Source organism: Malaclemys terrapin, chromosome 4, assembly GCF_027887155.1.
Source record: "Malaclemys terrapin pileata isolate rMalTer1 chromosome 4, rMalTer1.hap1, whole genome shotgun sequence".
In the NCBI taxonomy this organism is placed as follows: Eukaryota; Metazoa; Chordata; order Testudines; family Emydidae; genus Malaclemys; species Malaclemys terrapin.
Window position 1 is genome coordinate 85936682 of NC_071508.1, and position 26024 is coordinate 85962705.

The 26024-nt window shown below is 46.8% G+C and overlaps 1 protein-coding gene across 5 annotated transcripts in view; it reads left to right on the forward strand.

Moving 5' to 3' along the window:
- Nucleotides 1-26024, forward strand: part of GALNT16 (polypeptide N-acetylgalactosaminyltransferase 16) — a 135393-nt gene that overhangs the window by 87085 nt on the left and 22284 nt on the right. For all 5 annotated transcript variants that reach the window (XM_054027850.1, XM_054027847.1, XM_054027849.1 and 2 more), the window contains exons 7-14: nucleotides 1324-1411; nucleotides 3191-3275; nucleotides 4507-4610; nucleotides 8951-9077; nucleotides 10947-11039; nucleotides 13401-13484; nucleotides 14998-15139; nucleotides 17888-18004. In XM_054027850.1, coding sequence (XP_053883825.1) covers nucleotides 1324-1411; nucleotides 3191-3275; nucleotides 4507-4610; nucleotides 8951-9077; nucleotides 10947-11039; nucleotides 13401-13484; nucleotides 14998-15139; nucleotides 17888-18004 — 840 coding nt within the window. The remainder of the gene's footprint in view (nucleotides 1-1323; nucleotides 1412-3190; nucleotides 3276-4506; nucleotides 4611-8950; nucleotides 9078-10946; nucleotides 11040-13400; nucleotides 13485-14997; nucleotides 15140-17887; nucleotides 18005-26024) is intronic.

Here is a 26024-nt window from a genome sequence, read left to right on the forward strand (position 1 = left end):
AAGCTCCTGGCAGGAGCAGCAGCAGCAGCACAGTGATGGTGTCTCTGCAGATGGGACTGAGTAGTTATTAGCAGGGATGGATCTGAGCTGCAAAGTTTTTGGACCCTGATCCAACCTGTTTAGAGTTCTGGGCTAGGATTTTGGTTCAGCCCATTATAGATATAGGGGTCAGTTGCCATGTTCAGATCTAGGTCCAGGTTCAGATTCCAAACTTGCCCCAGATTTTGTAGCTGTTTCTGTCTGGGGGTTTGGTTCACATCTATCTCTAGCTGTGAGCAGGCTGGAATGTCAGGCTGCCTGGATAGATGGTAACAGAACACAGACCATAGAAGGGCTGTACTCTGACACTGCTGTTGACAGCGCTCATGCGCTGGCAGAATTAACTCATGCCCGCCCTGTCACTGTCGATGAAAAACCAAACAGCACACCCAGGCTCAAGGCCTGAGTACAGGCCACAGCACAAAAAACTTGTTCTGAGAACAAGTGGCTGTGTGATCAGAAGGCTAGAGATAGTAGTGACAGACAGATGGCTAGGTACCTCCATCATTACCAACTCTCTCAATTTTATTGTGAGGGTGGAGATAGCTGGTGTTTTTCTTAAAGCCTCAGCTCCTGGAGTCAAGAATCTCAGCTTTCTTTTAATACAAAGTAAATTTCTAGCCCCCATGGTTGCAGAGAATAGCTTAAAAATGTGACTGGAGTGCTCCCTAAAGGTTCAAAAACCAGAAGGCAAATAAAAAGCACCCAATATTTCTTTGTTTATTTTAAAAATCTCATGATTTCTAAGTCTGGCTCATTATTCTCAGGGACTAGTCAATCATCATGAGTAAATACTGTGTCTCCTTTGTGGTATATTAGTTGGCTATGTGGCTGTTTTGGGTTGGTAATGAGAATTTTTTTATTTTGTTGGCCTTTTTGTTTTAAAAAAAATTGAAAGAATCCTGGATACCGATTCCTGCCTTTGTGACAGGGATATTAACCTTTGAAATTGGGATCCATGTCATGTGATTGGGGCCAGGAAATAAAGAGCTATCATTTACCAGTGCTCCTGTGTGCTAAACGCATATTACAAGAGGGCCCTTAGTTCCATTTCCCTGTGTCATAGATATGAAGTTGAGCTGACAGTTTCCCTATCTGTAGACATGCAGCAGCCATGGATTCATTACCTAGCTGCCACATGGGAGGTAATGAAGAGTTGCAATGTAATATGCTGATGTATTTTTCCCTGTTGCGGTGTGCATAGCCTCATGTCTCTGATATCCTATTCTTTTGCCAGCCCCCCAAGAGAGACCTGATTGTTCTCCCACTCTTCTGTTCTCACAGGATTATACCCGAGTGGTGAGTCCAATCATCGATGTGATCAGCCTGGATAATTTTGCCTACCTGGCAGCCTCAGCCGATCTGAGGGGAGGTGGGTAAGGCTAATGGCTGGGATAAGTTAGACCTGAGGGGAAGGTGGACAAGGACCAGCTAGTGAGTGGCAGCAATAACAGTGCTCTGCTCTTTCTGTCCAATGTGTTTTGCGGCTTGGAAGGAACAGCTCCAGTGGAGAAGAGGCCATAGAGCAACTTGGGGGTATGCAGAGAGGCTCTCCACTCACTCTGTGTAACTGGCCCTGCATGTGGATGCTTCAGACACAAGACAGTAGTTTTTTAGGACTGAAGGTGGCTCTCTAGGAAAGGTCTGCCGGCAGATCGCAGGCCAGGCAGGTATTCAGGAGGGGTGCCGGAGTCTGACTCTTACAATGCTCCAGACCGGAATTCCCAGCTCCCAGTGACACCCACAGGCACCCCAACCCAGCCCCTCCTGCTATTGCTGAGCCCTCCAGTAACCCTGCAGATGAGCGATCAGAATGCACCCTGCTTGCTCTCCAAAACTCACCACACACACACCTGCCCATCCCAAAGCATGCAGGCCAACCCCCCTCACAACCACTAACATCACCTGATGGATAAGTGATGCAAGCAACCCCCCTCCAGCTGATTAGCGCTCCTTCTACTCAGCAGTGCCTAAACCCACCAATAGATTCCTCAGGTTAGGCCCCTAACCAAACCCCCTCCCCCAGCTGTCAAATCTGCCTGCACCCTCTCCATGATTCCCCCAGACAAATGCCACCATCAGCTATTGAAACCCACTGGTATCACAGATAGACTCCTGTCAGATGCAGAGCCCTCCTGCCAGCGCACTGTGCTAAGCAGATGTCAGAGCTTCTTTCTATCCCTTGAAGAGCATCCCAAGGCCACACCTCTCAGCCACCAAATCCTCCCACACTAGCCCCTGAAAAACATTCTCAACTCTCTTCCTAGCTGTGAAACCCTTCCACTACCATCCCCTGCCCCTCCAAGGCTCAACTCTCTCTCGCTTTCAATGGTGAATCCCACCTGCCAACACCTCCTCTCACCACCCTCCCTGCCTTCAGAACCCACCCAATTCATGGATGTCCATTACCTGGCAGCATTTTACGGATTACCCATAGCTCAATTCAGAAACTTGGGACAACTCAACAAGTGATAGACTTGGGAAAACCAATGGCAATGCACTGGAGCCTTTGTTCCCAGAAATACACCGTCATCCCACCAAGAGTGCTGATTAAAACCTCATAACTTTGTCAGCCAAAGAGGCGTAAGACGCACTGACCAGACTGCAGCAGCCCTGATTATCACCTCTCACCCTGACAACACACTCCAGAAGAACTGGAAAGTAGTTGAGCACAGACAAGTATTGCTAAGGGAGGGGAGCGCCTGGAGGGACTCCAAATAGTCCAGCAACATTTGCAATGTCGAAGGCTCTTGCTACTTTGGGGCATGTGTGGGGTAACCTTGGGAACTTCTGCTCACTTGGGTCACTGGTGGCCTCATGCATTTGCAGTTCCAGTGTGCCTGGCTGGCTCCTGCTGGTTGATGTGAAGGGTAGTACTTGCAAATCTGGTGTGGCATCTGCCACAGGCAGATGGGGCTGAGGGGGCAAAACAGGCACCCTCTTAATGAAGGCATGGATCTGTTTCCAAGGCTAGTGGAAACCTGTGTGTGCAAAACAGTCACCAGGACCAACCAAAAAAAAAGGAGGTTTGCAACATCCTGTTAGTTTAATTTGTTGTTCCCCTGATGCCCTTGCTGCAGATTTCCTGAGTATTCTAGTGGCTGGCATTCTCTTACTCTATTGGCATCCCTAGTGTTTCTTTTCTTCTCAGGGTTTGACTGGAGCCTTCACTTTAAGTGGGAGCAGATCCCTATAGAGCAGAAGATGTCCAGAACGGACCCAACCCAGTCCATAAGGTACCAGTCTCTGTTGGGCTTGTGCAGCTCTCTCTTTGAATGCCATTGTTAAGACTTCATCTTTGCATCAGGAGTGCACAAAGAACTTGCCTTGTGAGGACAAGATACCATCGCAGTCGCTGCAGATGCTGTGTGAGGCATTTGTCTTGTGAGATGTTTGAAGCAGCCATGTGACACGTGTGAAAGCTGTAATTTATCAATTCACTACTCCTTGAATAATGTAAGAAGTAATGATTTTAAGTTAAACGCATTTACAGACCGTTGCAGCCCATTCAATCTGTCTACTCACGTGACCCCTATCTCTCTAGTATCTGAGTGCCTCACAAACGAATGAATTTATCCTCTCGACAGCATGTGAGGTCTGGTTGTGCTATTATCCCCTCTGATGGATAAAGAATTAAGGCACAGAGGCTGAACAACTTGCCCAAGGTCACACAGGAAGTCAGTGGCAGAGTCGGGAACCAAACCCAGTCCAAGGGCTTAACTACAGGATCATCCTTCTTTCCCAGCTTTGAATGTTCACGTTTTTGACTGAGATGGGGTGGGGCACATAATGGCTTCTCTGTTGGCCAGTGTAGTCACTAGCTGGTTCACTACTGTGTACAGAGCTTTGAGAAAACTAAAGTGTGAAAAATGCTGACAAACCCCCCAAATTCTTGTCTATTTAGACAGCAAGATGCTTTAACTATAGCACCTACGAATTGGAAAGCATCTCTGTCAATAGTTTGTGAGCCCTGTAGCGGTCCTCACGGTGTCTCATGTTTCCGAAACCACCAGAATCCTGACAGAACAGCAGTGGGTATATGCAGCTGAGCCTTAGTAACAGTCCAGCGGTTGTTTGGATCCCACTGTGCCCGTGTGGTTCCTTCGTATTGAGTATGTTGTGCAAAGAGCAAAAGACACAAGACTAACCTTCTAAATACTGTGATAGAATCTAACAAGGGGAGAAAGGTGGGTCTATTGGTGAAAGCACAAGACTTGGAGTCAGGAGATTTGTGTTGTATTCCCACCTCTGCTGCAATCTCATCATGTGATTGAGGTGAGGAACTATGTCTGGCCAAATTTTCCTCATCTGTAAAATGGAGATAAGGATAATGACGGTGGCGCAGGGTTACGAGGCTTAATTAATGAATGTTTCTAAAGTGCCTTGTGATCTTCAGATGAAAGATCCTGTGCAAGGACAAATTATGATTGTTTTGTTATGCATTTGCCCTTTCTTCCTTCTCTCTAGAACACCTGTCATAGCGGGAGGCATCTTTGTGATCGATAAGTCCTGGTTTAACCATCTGGGAAAATATGACACTCAGATGGACATCTGGGGAGGAGAGAATTTTGGTGAGTTGTGAAATTAGTCATTGCCCTCTCTTTCCCCCCACCATCTCCCTCCTCACGCAGAAAGTGACACCAGGAAATCTTTGTCAGACAAAATATGCTTTCCTGTGGGCATTTCATGTAATTAATATATTATTTGCAATCCACAAAAACACCCCGTTCCAAAGATCTGTGTATCAATGTAAGGTTCTAGACATCAGACAATCACAGTGTCAGTCAGATCTATATTACTGGCTCATGTGTATATCAAAGATATAAGCTCTTTAAGGTAGGGACCATCTTTTTGTTGTATGTGTGCACAGTACCTAACAGGACAGGGCCTTGATCCTTGAGTGGGGCCTCCTAGGTGCTACAGAAATACACATAAATAACAATAATATCTGTGGTACTTAACATCAGATCTTTGGGAGAGATTCTCTTTCTTGACCCACTCCATCGTCATACAAGTCTTCAAGTGGAACATCACCACCATTCAACCTTTCTATAGACATCCGTTCTTCCCCTAATAAAGGTGAGTTCTTATCCCATGACAATGGCTTTGAAATGTAGTGTTCCTAGTATGTCAGGCCTCTTTGGGAGTGGAAGCTGGGTACAGATACTCATAATGAAGACTCTTAAACTGGGACCGAGCTCTAAACCCTCTGAGGACTATCTTCCCAGGTACTGTTATTTCACATAGCAAAGCTCTGAAACCTGCTTCCCCAATACTACCAGAGGTGACAATTTGAGGCATCTTTTTCTCCCAAACGAGATGATGCCTTGTGCTGTAGAATCATCACATGTAAGTGAGGGTTAGAGAGCAGCAGAACTGAAAAGAGGAGCACAGAGAAATCAAGAATTTGGGGCTCGATTAAAATGAATTGCTGGTGAGGGAGAGTGGAATTAAAATAATTTATTTGTCTTTCCTGTTAACTGAAATGAATCTGTACATATCTCTTTCTGTGTTTCAATACCTCTTGTAGTAATAAAACCGCTCCCTCTGGCCTGACTCTCTGGAACTAGAAAGTGATTTTGCTCACTATTTGAGCAGTTCCAAGCATGGCTTGTCTGCAGTACATATTACTTGGGATTACCTAAGGAGCTTAGAAGAGTATTTTCCATTAGACGGAGGGAACCCTCTCTAAGACACATCAGAAATGATGATCTGTAGAATTCAGACATGTGGCAGTAGGAGAATCATTAAGAATATGATAAAGCTGCCACTAATTTATTCCATTTGCATTATTAATTAAGTTGCAGATAAATCCCCTTTAAAAGAATAATGTATCCCGTGCTTTCGGCTTCTGAAAGGATAAACTAGGAACGGGGAAAACAAAGTTGCAAGGTGGAATCTTTGTTGTAAAGATCTGATGTCGGGCTACTCAATACTATATTTCTTCAGATTTCCATAAGCCTCTGCTGATGCTCATCTCTTAAATTAAAATACAATATAAAGCTCATTCCACCTTGACACATAAATTATATGTCCATTAGATAATAGGAGGATAATAAAATAGAAAATGGTAATGGATATTTTTCATTTTTGTTTTGTTTATTGAAAACCAGGTTTTTGGTATATGAAAAATCTTGATAATGTTTTTTATAAAATTTTTATTAAAAATGCCACATTTTTTCATGAAAAACAAAATATTTTAATGCCAGCCATTTTTTTGTGGATTATTTTTTTACTTGCGAGTGAGCAGGGTTAAAAAGGAGGCAGAGTATGGGAGGCAAGTACATAGCCGAAGGGATATGGTAAAAGGATGCTTCACTACACACTCCCCTACAAAATCCGTAGTGAGGACGGAGCCTTAGGGGAAGTGGAGAAACTCACAGTGCTTGAGTTATCTAAAACTGCAAAGCACTTGGAAACATACAGTACATAACAATCCAACATATGCCCCAGGGGATGGGCTAAATCACCTAGTAGATCTTCTCCGTCTCCAATTTCTATTCCATGTTTGAAGGAAATAAGTCAGAATAAAATGATGTATTGTTGTGCGACCTGCATAATCTTTTTGTCCTTTTTGCCTACTTTCAAGGATCCTGTTGCTTTATGGATATGGAATAGATACACTCTCCCTCTGCGTGCGTATGCGTGTGTGTGTGTGTGTGTGTGTTTGTGTCCGTCCACATCCACCTAGAATTGAGAACTGTCTTGGTAAACTGAACAAACTGGCTTCAGGATTTCACGATGGATACGTTTGATATAGTTATTAGGATGCAACCTGGCCCAGAATGAGTCAGAACCTAGTTCCAGGAGTGAAAAACCCAGTTGGATACAATCCCAAAAGAAACGTATAGCTTGGCTTTTTTCAAAGACCTTCCCTGCCTATGATGCTGGGGAGCTTTCTTCTGCTGCTTGTCTCTCAACTGATCCCTGTTGGGCACAGACTGTCTGGGATGTGTGAGAGGAATCAAAAGATAGCAGTGAAAATGTGACTTATTAACATTTTCTCCTTTACTCAGAGGCAGAAGTAGAAGCCATTTTAAAAACAAATAACCCACTCATGTTAAACAACCCTGCCCACCCCTTCCAAAGGAGCTGGACTGGCAATCTGGGGGTGGGAGGCCTGAAGTATGGCAGCCATGGGGCCTGCATGGCAGATTTCAGGCTGAAAGGATTTTTTTTTAACTTCTTAATGTTGTATCTCCTGCCCCATGGCCTGAGGAAGACCCCAGCAGGAGTGGTGCCAGGGTTTTTGCCACCCTAGGCGGCAGCGCTCCTCCTCTGAGCATTCGGTAGCAGGGGTCCTTCCACTCCGCGTCTTCGGGGCACTTTGGCGGCAGGTCCCAGAGCAAGTGAAGGCCCCGCCACCAAATTTCCGCCAAAGACCCGGAGTGGAAGGACCCCCCGCCGCCGAATTTCCTCCGAGGACGGCAAAATGCCGCCCCCCAAATCCTGCTGCCCTCGGCGACCACCTAGACTCGCCTAGTGGAAGCGCCGGCCTGGACCCCAGGCGAGTAAAGTTTTTTAAGGACAATCTATATGATCTGAAGTCTCTGGAGGGCCCCATTGTTGTACAGAATCTTATGCAAATCTCTCCAACTCCCCAGTTGACTTTTTTGCCTATTACCCTTCCTTTTTTGTTGCTTTCACCTCCACATGAAGCGCAAGTGGGGAACCCATCCAGTGTGGCACAGTGATTAAACTCGGAGGGGGGGACAATGACGGACAGACTCATAATCCTTAACAAGGGCCTGTCTCTTCTGTGATGCAAATGAGCTTCTGCACATCAAAGCCCCTGTGTTCCTACAATTCTTTAACAAAATGTTGAAATTGACTTCAGGATCAGCTGGGTTTCTGTAAGCAATGGGTGTGTGTGTGTTTCTCTCAAATAAACTGGACTGAATTCTGCTCTTGGGAGAGGTAACTTTGAGCTGCAGCCCAGTGTTTTCACTCCTCTACCATTTTTGGCAGAGCCAAGTGAGTTGGGAGCATTATAATGAGATGGTGTGATACAACTGAAACATTAATGTGAGATGTACCACAGCTGCTGGGATTCCAGGGGCCAGGAGAGGAGAAGGGCAGGGGAGATACAGTGCTTAGATGGGCAGTGGTGGCCAAACTTTGCCATGCCGAGGGGCCACTAGCACCTGAGCTAAGCAGACATATTTAATTGGATATACGTAAACCTGATCAGCTGGGTTGTTGCCCTGAAATTAGAGGGAGAGAGCAACCATGGCCCACACTTGGCAACTGTGTATGATATGCTCTGCTTTGAAACTGTACTCCAGGGTGATGTCAGTGGGGGTGTGGCAAAGGGAGCAGGACTCCAGGCATGGACCGCTTAAGTAAACCAAAGCACCTCCCTGACTCCTCTTCTCACTGTCATTTCCTATTCTCTCTCACATATCCACCCTTTTCCTAAATCTGTTCCTTTCTCCCATGCACCTACTCTTCCCTGTAGACTTGGCACCAATTCTGACTTCTTCAGGGGTGTCTGTTTTCCTGAGGCAGCCCCATCTCTTGTAGACAGGGCTTGTGGGCCACTGAAGTCTAGTGTAATGTCAGCAACATCTGTTGCCAGAAGCCATTCTAAGTGTCTGGCAGCCACAAGGCCCAGGATAAATGAGTAGGTCTCTTGCTAAAGGGATGGTCTCAGAGAAAGGAGAGGGACAGGAGGAAGGTTGGGAAGTCTGAGAAGGATCAACTCAATTTTAACAAAGAGAGACAGGTTCTCTTTCCATCAATTCATCCTTCCTGGTTTTACTGTGGACTGTGTCTATGGCATCTACGCAGACAAAGGAGGCAAAGCCATTCAGGTGCAGTGTATGAGGTGACTTTTTTTGTTGGTATTCTAGGAAGTTTTACTTGTATTGCTTGTCTGGCTGTACCTTCTGATGCTTGGGATCTCTTCCAGAGCTCTCCTTCCGAGTGTGGATGTGTGGTGGCAGCTTGGAGATTGTTCCCTGCAGTCGAGTCGGCCATGTGTTCAGGAAACGCCACCCCTATGACTTTCCAGAGGGCAATGCACTGACCTATATCAAGTAGGTGTTGGGATATTGCAATGGCAAATGGATCATCTTGATATTTAGCATGTCTAAATAATCCTATATCTTTCTTTCCCCCTTTCCCTTTTTTTTTGCCTGGGGATTCAGGGAGGATGGCACGTGATTGAACATATAACAAGATTCAACCTGAAACCTCCTGCCTAGGCAAAGAAATTGTGCAGGTGCCCACTGTATAAAGCGTATCCCCTTCCTCTGGAATGCTAACCCAGAAGGACATATCCTCAGGCTATGGCTACACTGGCGCTTTACAGCGCTGCAACTTTCTCGCTCAGGGGTGTGAAAAAACACCCCCCTGAGCGCAGCAAGTTACAGCGCTGTAAGCTAATCCCCTCGTGAAGGTGGAGTACCTGCAGCACTGGGAGAGCTCTCTCCCAGCGCTGGTGCGTGACCACACTTGCACTTCAAAGCGCTGCCGCGAGAGTGCTCCCGTGGCAGCACTGTGAAGTTTCGAGTGTAGCCACGGCCTCACTGTCCCTAGGGATCCCAGTCCTGGGTATTCCTGGCCCCGTCCATCTCCTTCTTTCCAGCTGAACCTGCCACAGGACTCAGCAGTTCTTTGTCACATTTTTTGTTACTGATTAGGAGATAGCACATGAGAGTTGCAGGTCCAGGTGTACCACAGAGATGTATCTGCTGTGAGAAGAGCCACATGGGCAGCTTCCATTGTAGCAGAGAGGGGAAGAGAATAAAAATGAGAGATGTTGGTAGACATGTTGGGAGGGAGAAAGAGGTTGTTACAAAAAAACGAAGGGTGATATTGGTCCGTGACTAGTCACAAAGGGCACATCTAGACAGGGACAAAAGTAAACTAAGCTAAAGTGAACTAAGGCCACTTCACTTCTAAACGAGAGCATCCACACAAGCTTAATGCATTTTAACACTCTTTAACTTCACACCTTTAGACTTGGTCTGTGCTTAAAATTTAGGTCAATATAGGTACATCAGTCAGAGGTGTGAAAAATCCACACCCCTGACCAATACAGCTATGCTGACCTAACCTCCAGGGTAGGCACAACTAGGTAGACAGAAGAATGCTTCTGTCAATTTAGCTACAATTGCTCGGGGAGGTGGATTACCTACAGCGATGGAAAAACCCCTTCCGTCACTGTAGGTTGCGTCTACACTGTGAGGTTACGCTGGCATAGCTGTGGCGATGAGTTAACTTTCCCGAGACCTGGTCTACACTTAAAAGTTAGGCCTGGTCCCCACTAAGTCCCCACTTCGGACTAAGATACGCAAATTCAGCTACGTTAATAACGTAGCTGAAGTTCGAAGTACCTTAGTCCGAACTTACCGCGGGTCCAGACGCGGCAGGCAGGCTCCCCCGTTGATGCCGCGTACTCCTCTCACTGAGCTGGAGTACCGGCGTCGACGGCGAGCACTTCCGGGATCGATCCGGGATCGATTTATCGCGTCTACACAAGACACGATAAATCGATCCGAGAAGATCGATCGCTTACATCCGGACCAGGAAGTAAGTATAGACGTACCCTTAGGTTAATATAGCCACGCCCCTGGCTGATGCTGCTATACCAATCTAACCCGCAGTGTAGGTGCAGCTGTGTGGACAGAAAGGATTTTCCATTGACAAAGCTACTGTCATTTGGGAAGGTACTTTTCCTACACAGCCAGAAAAACCTCTTCCATCATCTTGGACTGCATCTAGGCTGCACTGGCAGAGCTACGGTGCCACAGCTATGTCAGTATACTCTCCATAGCGTAGACATACCCTGAATGTCTCCATGAGCACGTTCCTAAGTTGCCAATGTTCCTTTATCTCCAGCTCTTGGGGGAGCTGCCGCAAGCTACTAGCACTCAGCATAGCTTCTCCTTGCCCACCTGCAGGAACACCAAACGCACAGCAGAGGTGTGGATGGATGAGTACAAACAATACTACTACGAGGCCCGGCCTTCTGCCATCGGGAAGTCATTTGGAAGGTAAGCAGTCCCTGAGCCTGGCTAGCAGCCTTTCTCCTAATCGGTTTGTTCACAGGACATTGCTTTCGCACTTTCATTGGGAGAGGGTAGAGAAAGGCTAAGGGCAAAGATGCCCTGCCCAGCACTATCTCAGAACCACAGCTCAAATGGCTGGTTAACAAGATTTACTTTTAATTTACTTTATTTTAAATGGCAACATATGTCCTTCCTCCCCTGCAGTGCCCTACTTAACTTGCTCTAGAATGCAAGGCCAGAGGGACCCTTAATGAAATTAAAAGGCAACAAATTAAGTGGATAGAAGAAAAAACATTTTTTTACGCAGCATATAACCAGTCTATGGAGGTCTGAGCTGAGCAGGTAACTGATCAGACATTCCTGTGCTTATGCTGCATCCAGAGCCAATGGGACTGGCTTTTACTGGTATGAATGGCCATTAGGCGTTAGGGTTAGGCAGGCTGGCTGCCCCACAAAAAGCAACTATAGGTCAGGTTCACATAGGTGTGGGCACAGGGGAAGTTGCAACAAGAACAGTGAACTTCCCAAAGAAGATTTAAAAACCTAAAGCATATTTATTAACTAGGAGAGTACCATGAAGCCAAACACACCTCTGTGTGTATCAGTCTATGGACAGCACATTGATATTACTGCATTGGCTTAGGAGATCCCTGTTTATGGTTGTCTCTCGGACACATGTATGTTCGATACTGATGTATCTCCTACATGCACTCAGCTCTGTAGATTCAATATGATGTAAGTGCCACTCTGTGTTTTACATCATGTTTTATTTCTCATGAATTAATAAATGATCTTTTAAAAATGTCTTTGCCTTCCTTAACATTTATCCGTCTGTGGTCTGGCCTGAGTGCGGCCCTTGGGCCAGAGCCCAAACACAATTCCAATCCCAGGTCCTCTGCTGCCTGTCTGTTTGTGATGGAGAGCTCTCTGTTACATGGGGTACATGAGCCTCCATGAGCCCTCTGGGGCCAAAGCCTGCAGCACCGTTCATGCAGATCTCTTAGTGTCTTCAGTAGCAGCTTTGTGTGAATACAAGCTGAGTCAGGGCTGCAGGATTTGGCCCTCAGTAATTACATAACGTATAGTACTGGCTCTGTAACGCTAACATGAAATGTACTTTTAGAAGGCTTATGTCACTGGTTAAAGGAACACCGTCAAGGTTAATTGGGCCCCAAATGTGACCTGCTTCCTTACCAGTTATATCAGTTTATAAGATCTATGTAGTTCTTTATAAGGTATTATGTATTATGGCTGTTCCCAGTTGGGTCCCTGAGGATGGCAGGAGAAAGAGGATGCATAAAAACAGACTCTTTCCCCTCCACTCACCACACCCACAGAGGGTGAGTATATTGATGAGGGGGAACCACTAGCTCTGCCAGCAGGATCGCACGCCCCAAGGGAGGAATGTTTGACTGGGCTGGATGTGGGGCCAGAGCCCAGTTCCCCCCCATTCCTGCACACCAGCTAGAGCCAAGAGAATCGTCTGTGGTGGGGTGTGCACTGAACACCTTTAGTACAGGGCTATGGGGTGCAGCATCAGAGCACAGTCCCTTCCCTCCCGCACCAACCGTATGGAGACATGCCCCCAGTGCTTTGTGCCTTCTCCACTACTCAAGCACTAGGGCTGCTCATCTGCCCCATGCCAATGGAGCACCTGGTCTGTAAGAGCCATAATTTAACCCTTGATGTATTCTTTCCTTTAGAACAAAAGCTTCACTACTCCTCTTCCAGGAAAAACAAAATCAGTGCCAAATGCCAACTCCTGAGCTACCGGACACTGACAAGCCAGTGCGTGCAGCACAGCCATAAGGAGCCCTAGAGTGACAATGCAGTTGTTTTTTTAAGTGACCATTTACATTTAAAGTTTCCAAGGAGTCATTGTAAACACAGGAAAAATATCTATTACAAAAATGATTAAACACACCCTTGATCAGTGGTAGTGGCCTGTTTAGTTTCCCAAGCCTCTCTGGGAACCAGCGGTTGTCTGAGTCTCTCTCTTACAATAGAGCCCCACAGGGACACACAACAATGAAGACACCTTCTCAGCTCTTCAGTGGTGCCACTGTGCTGTGTTGTTTTTCCCTGAGCTAGAGGAAGTGCAAGAAATTGCCAGAGTGTGTGTTCGTTTCTTCAGTCCCACATCAGGAGGCCCCTGCATTCACCCGTCCTTGTCTCCCACTTACTTCAATGTCCCTGCTCTGCCCCCATCACATTGGCCAGGAGGCCAAGGGCAAGGGGGCGACGTTATACAGCTTCACACATCCCTAAAACTAGCTCTGCCCTCCCTGCTACCCCTCATCATCTCCATTCACGGTATCATTCTGAACAACATGCTTTTGTTTCCAGTATTGCAGACCGCATGGAGCAACGCAGGAAATTAAACTGTAAATCCTTCCAGTGGTACCTGGAGAATGTCTACCCAGAGCTCAAGTGAGTTAATCCTCAACTCTTAGAAAGCTGGAAACCAGCTCTCTGAAAGGATGTGGAAGGTAGGCCAGGGAGGAAAGCACTAGCCTCAGAATTGAGGAAGATCTGTGGCAGCTGGGAAGTAGGAAGTCAGGACTCCCATGTTCAGAGTAAATCCTGCTTACCCCTCTCTTTTTGGTGAGAAACCCTCCTTGATTTCCTGGCCTGCACTTCCACTTGACCCACCACCAGTTCTAGCTTGGACATTTGAGCTGGGAACAGGGAGGTGGAAAAGGATCTCTAGGAGGGAAGTGGGGAGAGGTGCAGCCAGCAGGTGGGCTGGTTGGATAGAACACATTTTTGGGAGAGGGAAGGAGTGGCAATTAGGAGACCTTCAGGAAGCCAGGTGGGGCAGCACCCATTGTTTGTAGGAAGAGAGGACATGCAGTCAAAGGAAGTCAGGATGTGTGTTGATGGGAGAAGAGCTGCAGACTAACATGCCTCTGGAAATGAGTCTGTTAAGATCTTAAAGCTCTGTTGTGTGAATGCCTGTTTCTGAATTTCCGGTGCCTCAGGGATCTGAAATAAAGCGGCTTGTTAAGGTATGGTTTGTATATGAGCTTATGGCATTGCTGGAAGCGTGGAGTACAGCTCCCTCTAATCTAAGGCTCCAGCATTTTTGCTGCCCACTGTACTGAAGTCCAGGGCCAGATTAACCATTAGAGCCAATAGGCCCAAGCCTAGGGCCTCTGACTCTGGAGTCCCAGTGGCATAATCACATATAGCCTGGAGCCCCCAAGGAACAAACTACATGGAATTGGGTCTGCCCCAGGGCTTAGATGTGAGATTTTCAAGGAAAACCCCAGATTCTGTAGCAACTGGCCTTTGTGAACTGGTAGCTGGCACTCCTCCTTCTGAGTCAGTACTGAACCAGTGCCCTAGCCCTGTGTTAGTGAGCAGCCATGTCTACACTAGGGATGTGTTATTAGAACTTGTTAGCTAACACATTCTACCAACACCCCTTTAAATCCTAGCTAAACAGAGCCTATGACTCAGTAGGGTTAGATGACGGTGGTTAAAAAGTAGGTAGCCGGCTGGAGCCCTGTCTACACAAGCGAAGTGCTAATTGCTACCACAGTGGAGATGAACTGGTGGTAGAAAGGGGGAAATTTGGGGCAGGGGAGGCTAGCATAGATACAGCTTTTTGCTGGAGGTGCTGTCTGGCACAGGAGATGCAACACTGAAGTCCTACCTTCTTGGGGATATTAAGGATCCCCCAGCACTTTTTGAAAGTAAGGGATACTAACTCAGAGTTCTGGCCAAATCCTAACTCACATTCTGTCTCCTCAAATTCCCTCAGACATTTCTATTGGATATAATATTCTTCATTTGCTGGTCCCAACTATTGTGCTGTGTTCCACTCTAGAGGCAGACGCATTTCAGTGGTGGTTGGAGTAATCTCGATATAAATACGTACAGTGCATCGAGACACTTCTGGCTATAAAGTGCCATGCAAATCTTGTCGTTTTTCTCCCAGGGTTCCTGAAAAGGAGCTGGTTCCTGGGATTATCAGACAAGGAGGACATTGCTTGGAGTCTTGGGGCCAGGACACAGCAGGAAATTCTGTGGCTGGTGTGGGAGGCTGCAAAGGGACAGTGAGCAATCCCCCTGTCAGCCAGGTGAGGCAGGCTTGAACTTGGCTCTTTATTCCTGCTTGCTGCATTTTAGCAGCTTTGACACAGTGGTACTGGGTGGATAAATGTTTAGGAAAGGTGTGTATGTGATCTTCAGCATATCGGAGACTCTCGGCAGTGTGTCCTGACAGTCGACAGTAGCCACTTCTGCACAGCCTTATAATAAGTTACAGTCTCTCTGCTGTAAGGGGTGGACAACATGTGAGTCAAAGTTTGACAATATGGCCCATAATGAAACCACTCAGATTAAGCTAAAGCATTGCATGCTGGGACTTGTGTTCTCCACTGGCCACATTTCTGTTTCCAAGCTGGGGTGGCCTCAGGCGTCTCCATTTTATGCAAATTCGATGTGGGCCTTGGGCTTTGTGGCAAATTGTTACCATGGCCCTCAGTTTGACAAAGATCTACTGTATTAGATACAGATTCATATCAGTGAGATGGACATTAATGGACATATACAGATTCACAGGCAATACTCCATTAACCCTTGAGTGCTACAGTGTGCACTCAGGAGTTGAGCTACTTCTCATTTTCTCTGCCTATCTCATCCCTATAGTGCAAAATACAGTAAAGAAGGGGCACATTATTCCCGCTAAAGGTGAGCTGCACTAGGGTTCATGCATTACACTGGAGCATTTGGCCTGGGTCCATAGGAACTTACAGACACCACTTGCTGGGCACAGTACAAACATTCATAGGATTTTGAAGTGGTTAATATACTCTTAACTGGCACAGACGCTGGTGGAAATTGAAATCTTTGCTATAATTACTGGAAGAATATACACCTTTACCCTGACATAATGCGACCCGATATAACATGAATTCGGATAGAACACGGTAAAGCCGTGCTTCGGGGTGGGCGGGACTGCGCACTCCGGCGGATCAAAGCAAGTTTGATATAACGCGGTTTAACCTATAACGCAGTAAGATTTTTTTGGCTCCTAAGGACAGCATTATATTGGGGTAGAGATGTATTTAAATACCGATTCAGGAATGTTAGTCTGCACTTAAATAAAAATGTTTAAAGTACTTTTTAAAACAGTGTTTGTAAGGGGCAGTGTCTGGTTAAAAAGCAGTTTTTAAAGAAACCTCATTTCTTTATGTTACTAATAACACTGAAGATGAATGAAACGTAAATAATTTTCCAGTGCTAGCAATTACAGCCCTGCTACCAAGTGGCATGCTACCAGAACCATCATAGATCCTCCCCTGCTACCCCAGAATCTGTGTGGATCTGCAGGGTGTGCATTTGCAGGCCCCACAGCTTGTTCCATGGAAGGGGACAAACCAAAAAAAAGACTTTTCCAAAAGCTACATTCTGGATCAAATTTGTCCCAACACTGTCTTCTTTAAATAAAATCATACCAAAGCGCAATTCTAATCTGAGAAGTGATTTAGTAAACCAGCATTCTGGGAGACAGTTTGTCTCTCACTGTCTCCAGAGCAAACACACCCAGGTTATGAGAAAAAAATGTGTGGGTTTTTTCCTAGCTGCCAGCCCTGCAAACTCCACTTGGGGTCTGAAAGTCATGCACATCACCACGAGTAACAGAGATTCTCTAAGCCAGAATCTGTCCTTCATGGACTTGCTCAGGTGTAACTGAGGGGAGAATTTGGCTCTGCAGTTGGAGTTTAGCTAATAACTCCGTTGATGATGGGCGAGCCAGAATAGAACTCAGGTCCCGCTCCTGAAGTTGGCTCCACAGGGCTAACAAAATGTAAGATATAGGGGGAGAGAATATTTGTCACTAAAAATCAACAAATAATACTTAGAGGAAAAAGATCTGTTAAGTAAGAAGATGCCATTTTTACAGTGGTTTTCAGAGTAAAGCCACACTTTATGGTAAGCAGCCAGGACCCCAGCTGCTGTAAATTGGCATAGTCCCCATAACTTCAATGGGGGACTACATTACACCAGCCCAAGATCTTCTCATCTGACAGCCTTGCTACATCAGGGAAGCAGCCTGAGTAAACAGAGGGTCCCAGTATGCTATTTCATGCCAGCAAATGCTCATTCACATCTGTTATCTGTTGGGAAGAAGTTTGCAGCTAGCATCCAACATGCCATTTAATCAGACTCACTGTGCCATTTCACTATTGTTTGAAGTCACTGAAATGTATTGCACTCGGTCCCTCTGCTGGGCCACGGTCCCAGGGAATAATAATCTTAATACTTGATGAGGTGGGTGTCTATCAAGTGGCAGGAGGGATCACTGCAATGGCTTATTTTCTGTGGATGTGTGTGTGCTGTATCGAAGTGTGTGGGTTTAAATGTATGTGTTTTGCCTAACTTGATAAACTGTCTGTTATCCCCATTGGACAATCGCTGTTGACTTCTGGGAGAAGTAGGCAGTGAATTTGCCTATTATGTAAAATAATCAGAAACTGTTTCCCGTTACCTCAATTAGGAGACAGGGTCCTACCTGCTTTGCAGGCCAGTAGAACCCTGGTTATGTAAGGGTGCTGCGCAGGGAGACACTTGGAACCCATGGATAATCTGACTATTGGAAGCCAGCCAGGCAGGTTTTGAAGTTCACATGTGAGGGTTCCCCAAACCTGAACACAGACTTCAAAGCCTGGTGCCAGACCTGCCCAGGACCTGCCAGCTCAGTCCATGGGAGTCTCTTCTCTGGTAAGGACTGAGTGAAGACTCCAGGATTTGGTTCATTTTTTCTGTGATATCATCGCTACCTTAATGATGGAATCTGTATCTTTTTGTTTTCTCCTCCATAGGAGTGGGTCTTCAGTGACCCTTTAATTAGACAGCAGGACAAGTGTCTCTCCATCACCTCCTTCTCCACCGGATCTCAGATCACACTGGAAGCATGCAATCAGAAAGATGGCAGACAGGTATTGTACTGCCTTCATCATGTTGTCACTGTCCCATGTTGGTATTAGTGCCGCCTAAAGACAAGAATTGGCACTGGCAAGGTGACCATATAAACTAAAAGGTCTCTTCCATCTCTAGATTCTAGGATTCATCCACCACATGTACATTTTTTGTCTTTCATAAACTCTGATGTGACCCTTCCCCTTACCAGGGATGGGATACAGCTCACATTGCTCTGAGATACCCAAGGGAAGTGGTGAACGTGTCATCATTTACTTATTTAGAGATATGTAAAATGTGCTTATCACTCAAAGCTGAGCTTGCCTCTTGGGGTGGGGAGACAGGTGCCTCACACAGCCAGGACCAAATTGGGTTCGAGGCCTGAGTTGTTAACTGGACTGGACAAAGCACAATAGGGGAACAATCCTGCACTGCTAGAAAATGAATGGGCTTGATGACTTATTAGGGCTCTTCTATTCCTGACTTCTGTGCTTCCCTCAGCAGTAAGGGAGAACAAGCATTGCATTGTCCAGGGCTGTGCTGGCATCTTTGCTAAGGTACCTATTGCCTTGGTAGCCCAGAGATATGAAACTGCATAGCCTATGACCAGTCCCCAGCACCATCTGCTCTAAAGTACTACACGTGTCTGAATTTAGCCCTTGCCAAAAGGAAAGTGATTTTAAAAGCATCTGAAATTCAGCCAGGCCAGGAACATAGATGTCTGCAGAGAGTTGGTTAATGCAAGAGTCTCTCGAAGAGCGGTCACTGGGAATACGCTGGGACAACTCACACTGTTGAAATTAACCCTGCAAGAATAACCCAAGAGGGCTGTACTTTCTTGGGTCTTTCCCCCTCTGGGCGACCACAGGCACCCCTAACTGCGTAATTAGATCTCTCAGCTCTCCATAAGTGCATTACTGAGTCCGCCTTCCAGTAGCAGAGAGGATCCTGGCAGCTGCCAAGATCATCAACTGCCCCCTCCTCCAGGAAGGGCAGAACTGGGGGAGCAGTGGGGCCTAGCACCTTCACAATGGCAATATTGTGGGGGCTGATCTATGTTTCCCTCCCCACAGTATTTCCTCTGTACCTAGGGAGAGTGCAAGACAGGGCAGCCCAGGCCTTTCTCCTCCTCTGGCTCACCCCCCCCTCCTTGGCTCCAAGAAGAGGGAACCGGAGCTGGGCTGAGTGGAGAAGGGCAGCAGGGTGGAGCTGCATCATTTCTGGGGTGGTGGTGGGGGGGGAGGAGAAAGGGGACAGGCTGTTTCCCCACCAGGGTTAAAGCTGGGGCAAGGAGCAGGATGTTGGGTGTCCTGGGTGCCTGGGATGAGGGAGCAGGGACACCATGCTGCCACAGCCACCCTAACCACCTGCTTCCTGTGCCACGCGTCTCCAAGGCCAAGATGAGTGCCTGCCCTGCCACCCTCTCCCGCCCCTTCAGCTGCCTTTGAACCATTTGTCTGCAGTCCAGATCCTGAAAAGTCCAAATCTCTTCCTCCCCATTCGCCACAGCCCTCTGCTGAGGGCACTAACAGAGAACATGTTCCTTGAGACTCACCCTCAGACACCTTCAGTGGTGACCATCTCCCTGTTCCTACCATTTTCTTCCAAGACATTATCTGTGTTGTCTAGGACCACCGCCGTCAACTCTAGAGGGCAACTGAGTTCTCTTGCTTTGCTCCTTCTCCTTCCCCTCTCACAATTCTCTTTCCTCTACTCTGCTCCTCTCGGCTCTCCCCCTTTACAGGGGGCCAGAGTGCCACTGCTGAGCCTGGGGCCACACAGCCCACCCCCAGCTCTCTTCCTTGTTTGGCTGTCAGGACACTTGATGCCCAGGTTGCACCCTTCTTGTCCTGGACTTCTGGGCAACAGGATTTTTTCCAGACTTCTGGGAACTATAGTTGAACCTAGTGGTGGCCAATACAATGCATACCTTTCAACACAGCCCCCAGCCTTGAGTATGTTAGAGGACATGGGAGTGCAGTAGGGTGACTTTGCTCAGTGCATCTTTCCCATCTCATTCTGCTCTTTAGTGCTTACAGCACTGAAAAGTTATCGGGTAGCTGACAGCTGGAAACTGGGTTAGGAAGGTGAGGAGAGAAGCCCACTCTGCCATATCTCTGTTCCCAAACACTCTCCTTGTTAGCCCAGACTTGCACTGATACAGGAATCACCTGGTAGCTGCCAGCTTCAGTTTCCACTTGATCTGGGAGCTGGCAGAGAAAATCTGAGTCCCCAAAATGAAGTTGAGGCATTGTCTCAAATGCAATGCTAGGAAAGGGGGGGGTGGGCAGAGAGGGTGTGTGAAAGGGAGGACCCCTACTAGTTAAAGATCAGCATCAAAATTAATAGCAGTGGTTGCCAGACTTATGGGTGCGGTTACAAAATACCCTTTGTCAGCCCAGGACACGCAGCCAGCTTGAACACTGCTCGAAGAGAGAGCTCCAGCTGCAAGAATCCGAATTTGGAATTTGAATCCCAAAAGTTCAGAGCTGTTTGCATCCAGGGTTTACCATTAGCCCATTATATAGAGATGGGCCCAGATTCAAAATCCAGATCCAGGGTTGGATTCAAGCCCATGTATCCCATCCCATCCCCACAAAGTTCAGGAGTGTTTGGAACTTGAGCTTTGGTTCATCCCCATCTCTAATTATTTGAAGCATTTAAACAAAATCCTTGTTAACAGACTGTCAGCAAAATCATCTGCTAGGTCAAGTCCTTGATTTGAGTCCAGCTCATCCACATAAGGTAATGGAAAACAATGACTCACATCCTTAGTAGGCTGGCTCCAAAGTTTTAGTGTGCGCATCTTTGTAATGAGACCACTATAAAACCGTCACATCAATGCTGTGTAAATCACTCCAATGGTGCAATGAATCCACGTGTGTTAGTGTGCAATGATTTTTCACTTCTGACTAGAGGAGCACACATGCCTCTCTGGCGCACAGAGGACGCTGGCCCTGTTGGGCTAGAGAAGAAGGCAGAGGTGGCAGAAGCTTGCTTTGAAAGGGGGAGGGGAGCCTGAAGTTTGGGACAGAGAGTGTGCACTGAGGAGCCTGTGGTCAAGGTGCAGATGGAGCTTGGGCAGTGCCAAGTGCTCTGGCAGCTGCAGAAAGGCAGAACAGAAAGGTGAGCAACTGTTTTGTTCTGTAGCCAAGCCAGAGTAGACTGGGAGGCAGTTTTGTAAGGCAACACTGGGAGCCTTGCTCTGTTACTGAAAGACAGTTTGATCTGATGTTCAGAAAGAGAATAAAGACTTGCAAGCTGTAGGCCAGTCAGGTCATTCAAAGACTGTTGTTTTTGCCAGAAAGGCAAGCAACAGTTTAATTTGCGAGCCATATCAAAGTAGTCGTTGTAACAACAAAGTACAGAGTCAGAATAAGTCCATTTACATATATGCAAGAAAGCACTTGATGGAGAGATCAGAGAATGACCCACGTCTAGAAGCATTCCAGCCCCATCACGCTATTCTGTAATGGGCTAAAGGGGACCAGGAACACAATATATTTGACAAAACCATGATCACGCAACAGGAACAGCTGGTAGCTGGCAGCACTGGTGAAGAGCTAGCCAAGTGCTATTCTGTGTGAACCAGATTTCAAACCAGATGGACATTATCCATAATAATATTTAGATGTTAGCATTTCTGCTTGAATGTCAAATACATTATTGCATCGCCTCAGACTGGTGGTGGGTGTGGCATTTGAATTTGTAATAAAGTGAGGACAAATATAAGACCAAGTGAGAGTCAGACACTAAAAACAAGAAAATAGAATTGAGAAACCCTGGCAATAAGATTCCAAGACAGAACAAAGTCAATGCAGAGAAATCCCATTAGACAAAAGTATTTCATTGTAATTTACCTGAGAGAATGAGACCCCAGCCTGAAAATTAGGACAGTCTGGTTTTTTGTGGGACGACCAAATCTGAAGTCATAGCTGTCTGCCTTTTTTCCCAGCTTGCTGCTCAGGGATGCATATTATCTGAGATACAGACAAATGGAGCTATGTGCAGACAATCAAAACTCAGAGAAAACTTTACAGTTTTGTAAGTGCCTGAGTCAGTATCTTGACAGTAATAGCCAGGTAAAACGTTCCTTTCAGTATACCACAGCTTGAAAGCAATTTTCAGGAGACATGAGATTTTCTCAGCTCTGATTTCCTTTTTGTTTCAGTTTTGTGAATTTCAGCGCTCACAGGGAGAGTGCTGGCCTAGTGCACCAACTGCCATACAAGCTTTCCTATCAAACACCTCTGTTTACACACAATCTTGTGAAACATCTCCTGTGATTCCAGTCCTAGGCTCCCTGCAGCTTTGCAAATGCACCTCAGTCATGACCTGCAGTACCCTCTGTGTCAGAGCTGGGGCGCGGGTAGCCAGGCCTAGTAGTCAGAGCCAGAGCCCACAGTCATAAGATAGGTGTCTAGAGTCAGCCAAGTCAGGACACTGAGAGGTCAGAAGCAGGAGACAAACTCAAGGTCAGGAGCCACAAGTCAGATGCCAGGAAATCCAAGTCAGGGGAGCAGGAGCAGGTGGTACATAACAGGAGTGGGTAGTACAAGACTCGCAGAGCAGAGGGGAGCCCAGTTGTTCAGACAGCTTCCTGTTCTTGCTGCTGGCTTAAGTAGGGCCAGCAGGCCAATCAGTCACTCTGGAACTCTGCCAATCAAGCATCAGGGGTGGAGCCTGACAATGGGACTGGGCTTTCTGGGTCTCAGGTAAGCTGCTGCCAGGTGGATGGTTGGAGCATGGCTGCTTCCATGAACCTTTCAGGCCCAGGTTTGAGACCTGTGGCTCATAACACCCTGCTATTCCAATTATCAGCTTCACCCAGTGTACCTATGTCTGGTCTACACCTTAAGTTAACCTAGCTATGTCACTCAGGGATGTGAACAATTCAGTCCCCTAAGAGCTGAAGTTAAGCTAACCTAAGCTCCAGTGTAGACCCTACTAGGTCAACACCTGTGCTGCCATCCTAGTGTAAACATACCCCTAATTATATACAACACCCTGCTCTTCTACTCTTACCTGACCTTGGCTGCCGCCAGTAGCTTCCTGGGTTTACTAAGCTATTTTTAGTCATTTGCAAAAATTCTAGACCTGCTAAGACCCACGATTGCCTGTAAAATTATTTGGACTGACAGAAGTTAAAAACCAACTTGTGCTCACACTGAAATATTACAGTACTCTTATACCTTGGGCTATATTTTACACTATCAGAGTGGAAGGACTGAATGGCTTTTCCTTCAATAATATAGTAATAATATTTGCGAGACAAGGTGGGTGAGGTAATATCTTTTATTAGACCCACTTCTGTTGGTGAAAGAGACAAGCTTTTGAACTCGGTGTGGCTCAAAAGCGAGTCTCTCTCAACAACAGAAGTGGGTCTAATAAAAGATATTACCTCACCCACTTTGTGTCTCTAATATCCTGGGGGGACTTACTTAGCTACAACAACACTGCAAAGGGTAATGATATTTGGCACTTACAGCACTTTCATTCATATATTGCAAAGCACTTTAGTGCACAATAGGGCTAGTTGGACAGTTTCAAAATTGTGATGACATTTTGATGGGAAAAAGAGAAAATTTTTGTGAAAATCATGACTTGTTATCCAACCAGTTCTAGTGGGTAATCTGTATTATCTCCTTTTGACGGAAAGGGAGGCAGAGGTACAGAGAGATTCAGGCCAAAACTTGTGAACAGTTGGCAAGCCCAAGGAGTCATTTCAGAACTGGGAACCCAAAATCTTGAGCTGGCACAAAGTATCCAGCCAGTGGTTTGTTTCACTGCATTTTCACCCAGCACAGGGATGTGTGCCTTCTACTGGGTCATCAATATCACTTCCCACAATACATAGGTGTTCCTCAGAGGCTCCCATCTAACCAGACCAAACGTGCTTGGTGGGTGAGAGTTGGGAAGATCACAGCCTGAGGCTGCATGGCTGCAGGTAGTTTCCTGTGAAGGTTTTTGTGATTCCCCACAAACACTCAGTTTCCACCCTCTCCCTGTACCTTTATTCATCTGTCTATCTGAGATATCACACCCAATTGTGCTGCCCCAACACAAGGTTGTTCTCAGGGTCTGTGGAGCACCATTTAAAGTGTGCTGGGGGCATAGATTTGTCCCTGTGCCTGACCCTCCTCTTCCCCTCTCAGGCTCTCTCTTTCCCTACCAGCAACCTAACCCCTGAGGTCCATGAGCCTCTAAACATACACACTCCAAATTTGAAAGAGTGGCATTGCACCATTCAGGTTTGGCCCAGCTGCCCCTCCATCAGATGGAGGGGAGGCCAAGCCAAATTTGAGTGAGTGGCATTGTGACCTGTCGCGGGGAGTGGCAGTGCCAGTCAGGTTTGGCTCAGCCAAAAAGCAATCAGGCCACTGCTGGGCAGCCCACTCAAACAGTCTGTGATTGTTCTTATAACTCCTGTGGGCCCTCGAGTGAAGCATAGTGAGTCTCTAGCCACTTTACTGCTTCCTCCTGGATACTGAAGGGGGGAGGAGGGCATAACAACTCCATGCCTGGATGGGGGGAAATTAATGAGATCAAAACCACTGCTTTCACGTAAGGAGAAGAACCAACAACTTCAGCTTGTACGGTCAACACACAAACTGCTACCTGCATAAAATTCCTACAGCCAAATCCAAGCCTGTACTTCCTCCCCCACAACCCACCTACCACTTTCTACTGCACTGAGAGATTCAGGATGACTCTGAAAGAGCTGCTAGGCTTTCAGGTTGTGCAATTAACCGAGAAGTTCATTTGTTTGGTGTAGTTCATTAGCAGGAGGAAATGTGTGGTGCTGAACGCTCCCTGTGTGTCCTCCTGCTGCTGCTGTTGCTGCAGGCCATTCCTGGAGACTGAGCGGCTGGCACCTGGCACCTGCTCAGCGCACAAAGGCTCACAGATCAGTGGGTCTCTAATCTGGAGAAATCACATGACACAGAATCTCCCATTGGGGCCAGGTTTCTCCTGGGGGGAAAAGGAAAGGAAATGTCCCTTGCTAATTGCCATGGTCACAGATATCTAATATCTGGTAAACTGCAGCCTTCTCCTTCACAGCAACGATTCCTAATACAGGAAGCCATAGCACATACGAGGAAAGGCATCCATAGGGCAGATGCAAGGTGGAGAGAAGGCCTTCACATGCAGAGGTATTACCGAAATGAGGGAAGGCACAGTAAGTTCTCTTGGGGATTCCCAGAGTGGGTGTGCTCTTCTCCCAGTCCTTCATGACGGTATCTGCTGCTCTGTGGCTATCTTACTTCCTCCGTGGCTCTCTACACAGTGGGCCTCTGCCAGGTGATAGCCAGTCGAACCTGGAACCTGGATTTTGAGTCCTAGGAGGCAGCAGGTGTTGATGGCACTGTAAGCTCCATCTTGCGCTTCAGGAAGGGTTATAATTCCACCTCCACAATATTTCTGGCCCTCCTCCTAGCACCCTCCCTGATCATATTGATTTCTTCCCGGTGAAGCAAAGGCCAGTCCCCCAGCAGGAGCCCCCTTAGTCAGAGCTGATAACAGTGGCAAGCTGAGGGTTAATATTTGTAAAATCACCTTCAGGACTAACTGGACTGAGCGGAGAATACCCTACGTTGCACAATTGCTCTGTCATGCGAGAATAATAACCAGCGTATAGATAAGCAAGAGGACAATGAGGAGCACCCGGACACTGCTGCAGCAGGAATTATAAATAGTGCCGTAATTAAATGCTCTGTTAGCAAGTTGATATAAACTTTAACCACTGGATTTTCACTGAATGTGGCTGGGAGCCTAATACCTGCAATATGTGGCAACCTAAACTGTTCACTGGGTCAGTTACCCATGAATGACAAGGCATATAGAGTTCTAACATTAATCTAAAAGGGGAGGCAAGTCTGACAGTTCCTCTGGGGATATTTATTCCCTGCATATGGCAGGTCTGAAATTGCTCCAAACCTTTCAAGCCAGCCTGACAGGCTGTCCCCCTTTTCTCTCATCAATCAGGCAGTCAGGCCAAACATCCTCTTCAGATCCCCAGGCTGTCAAGCTTACTGAGCA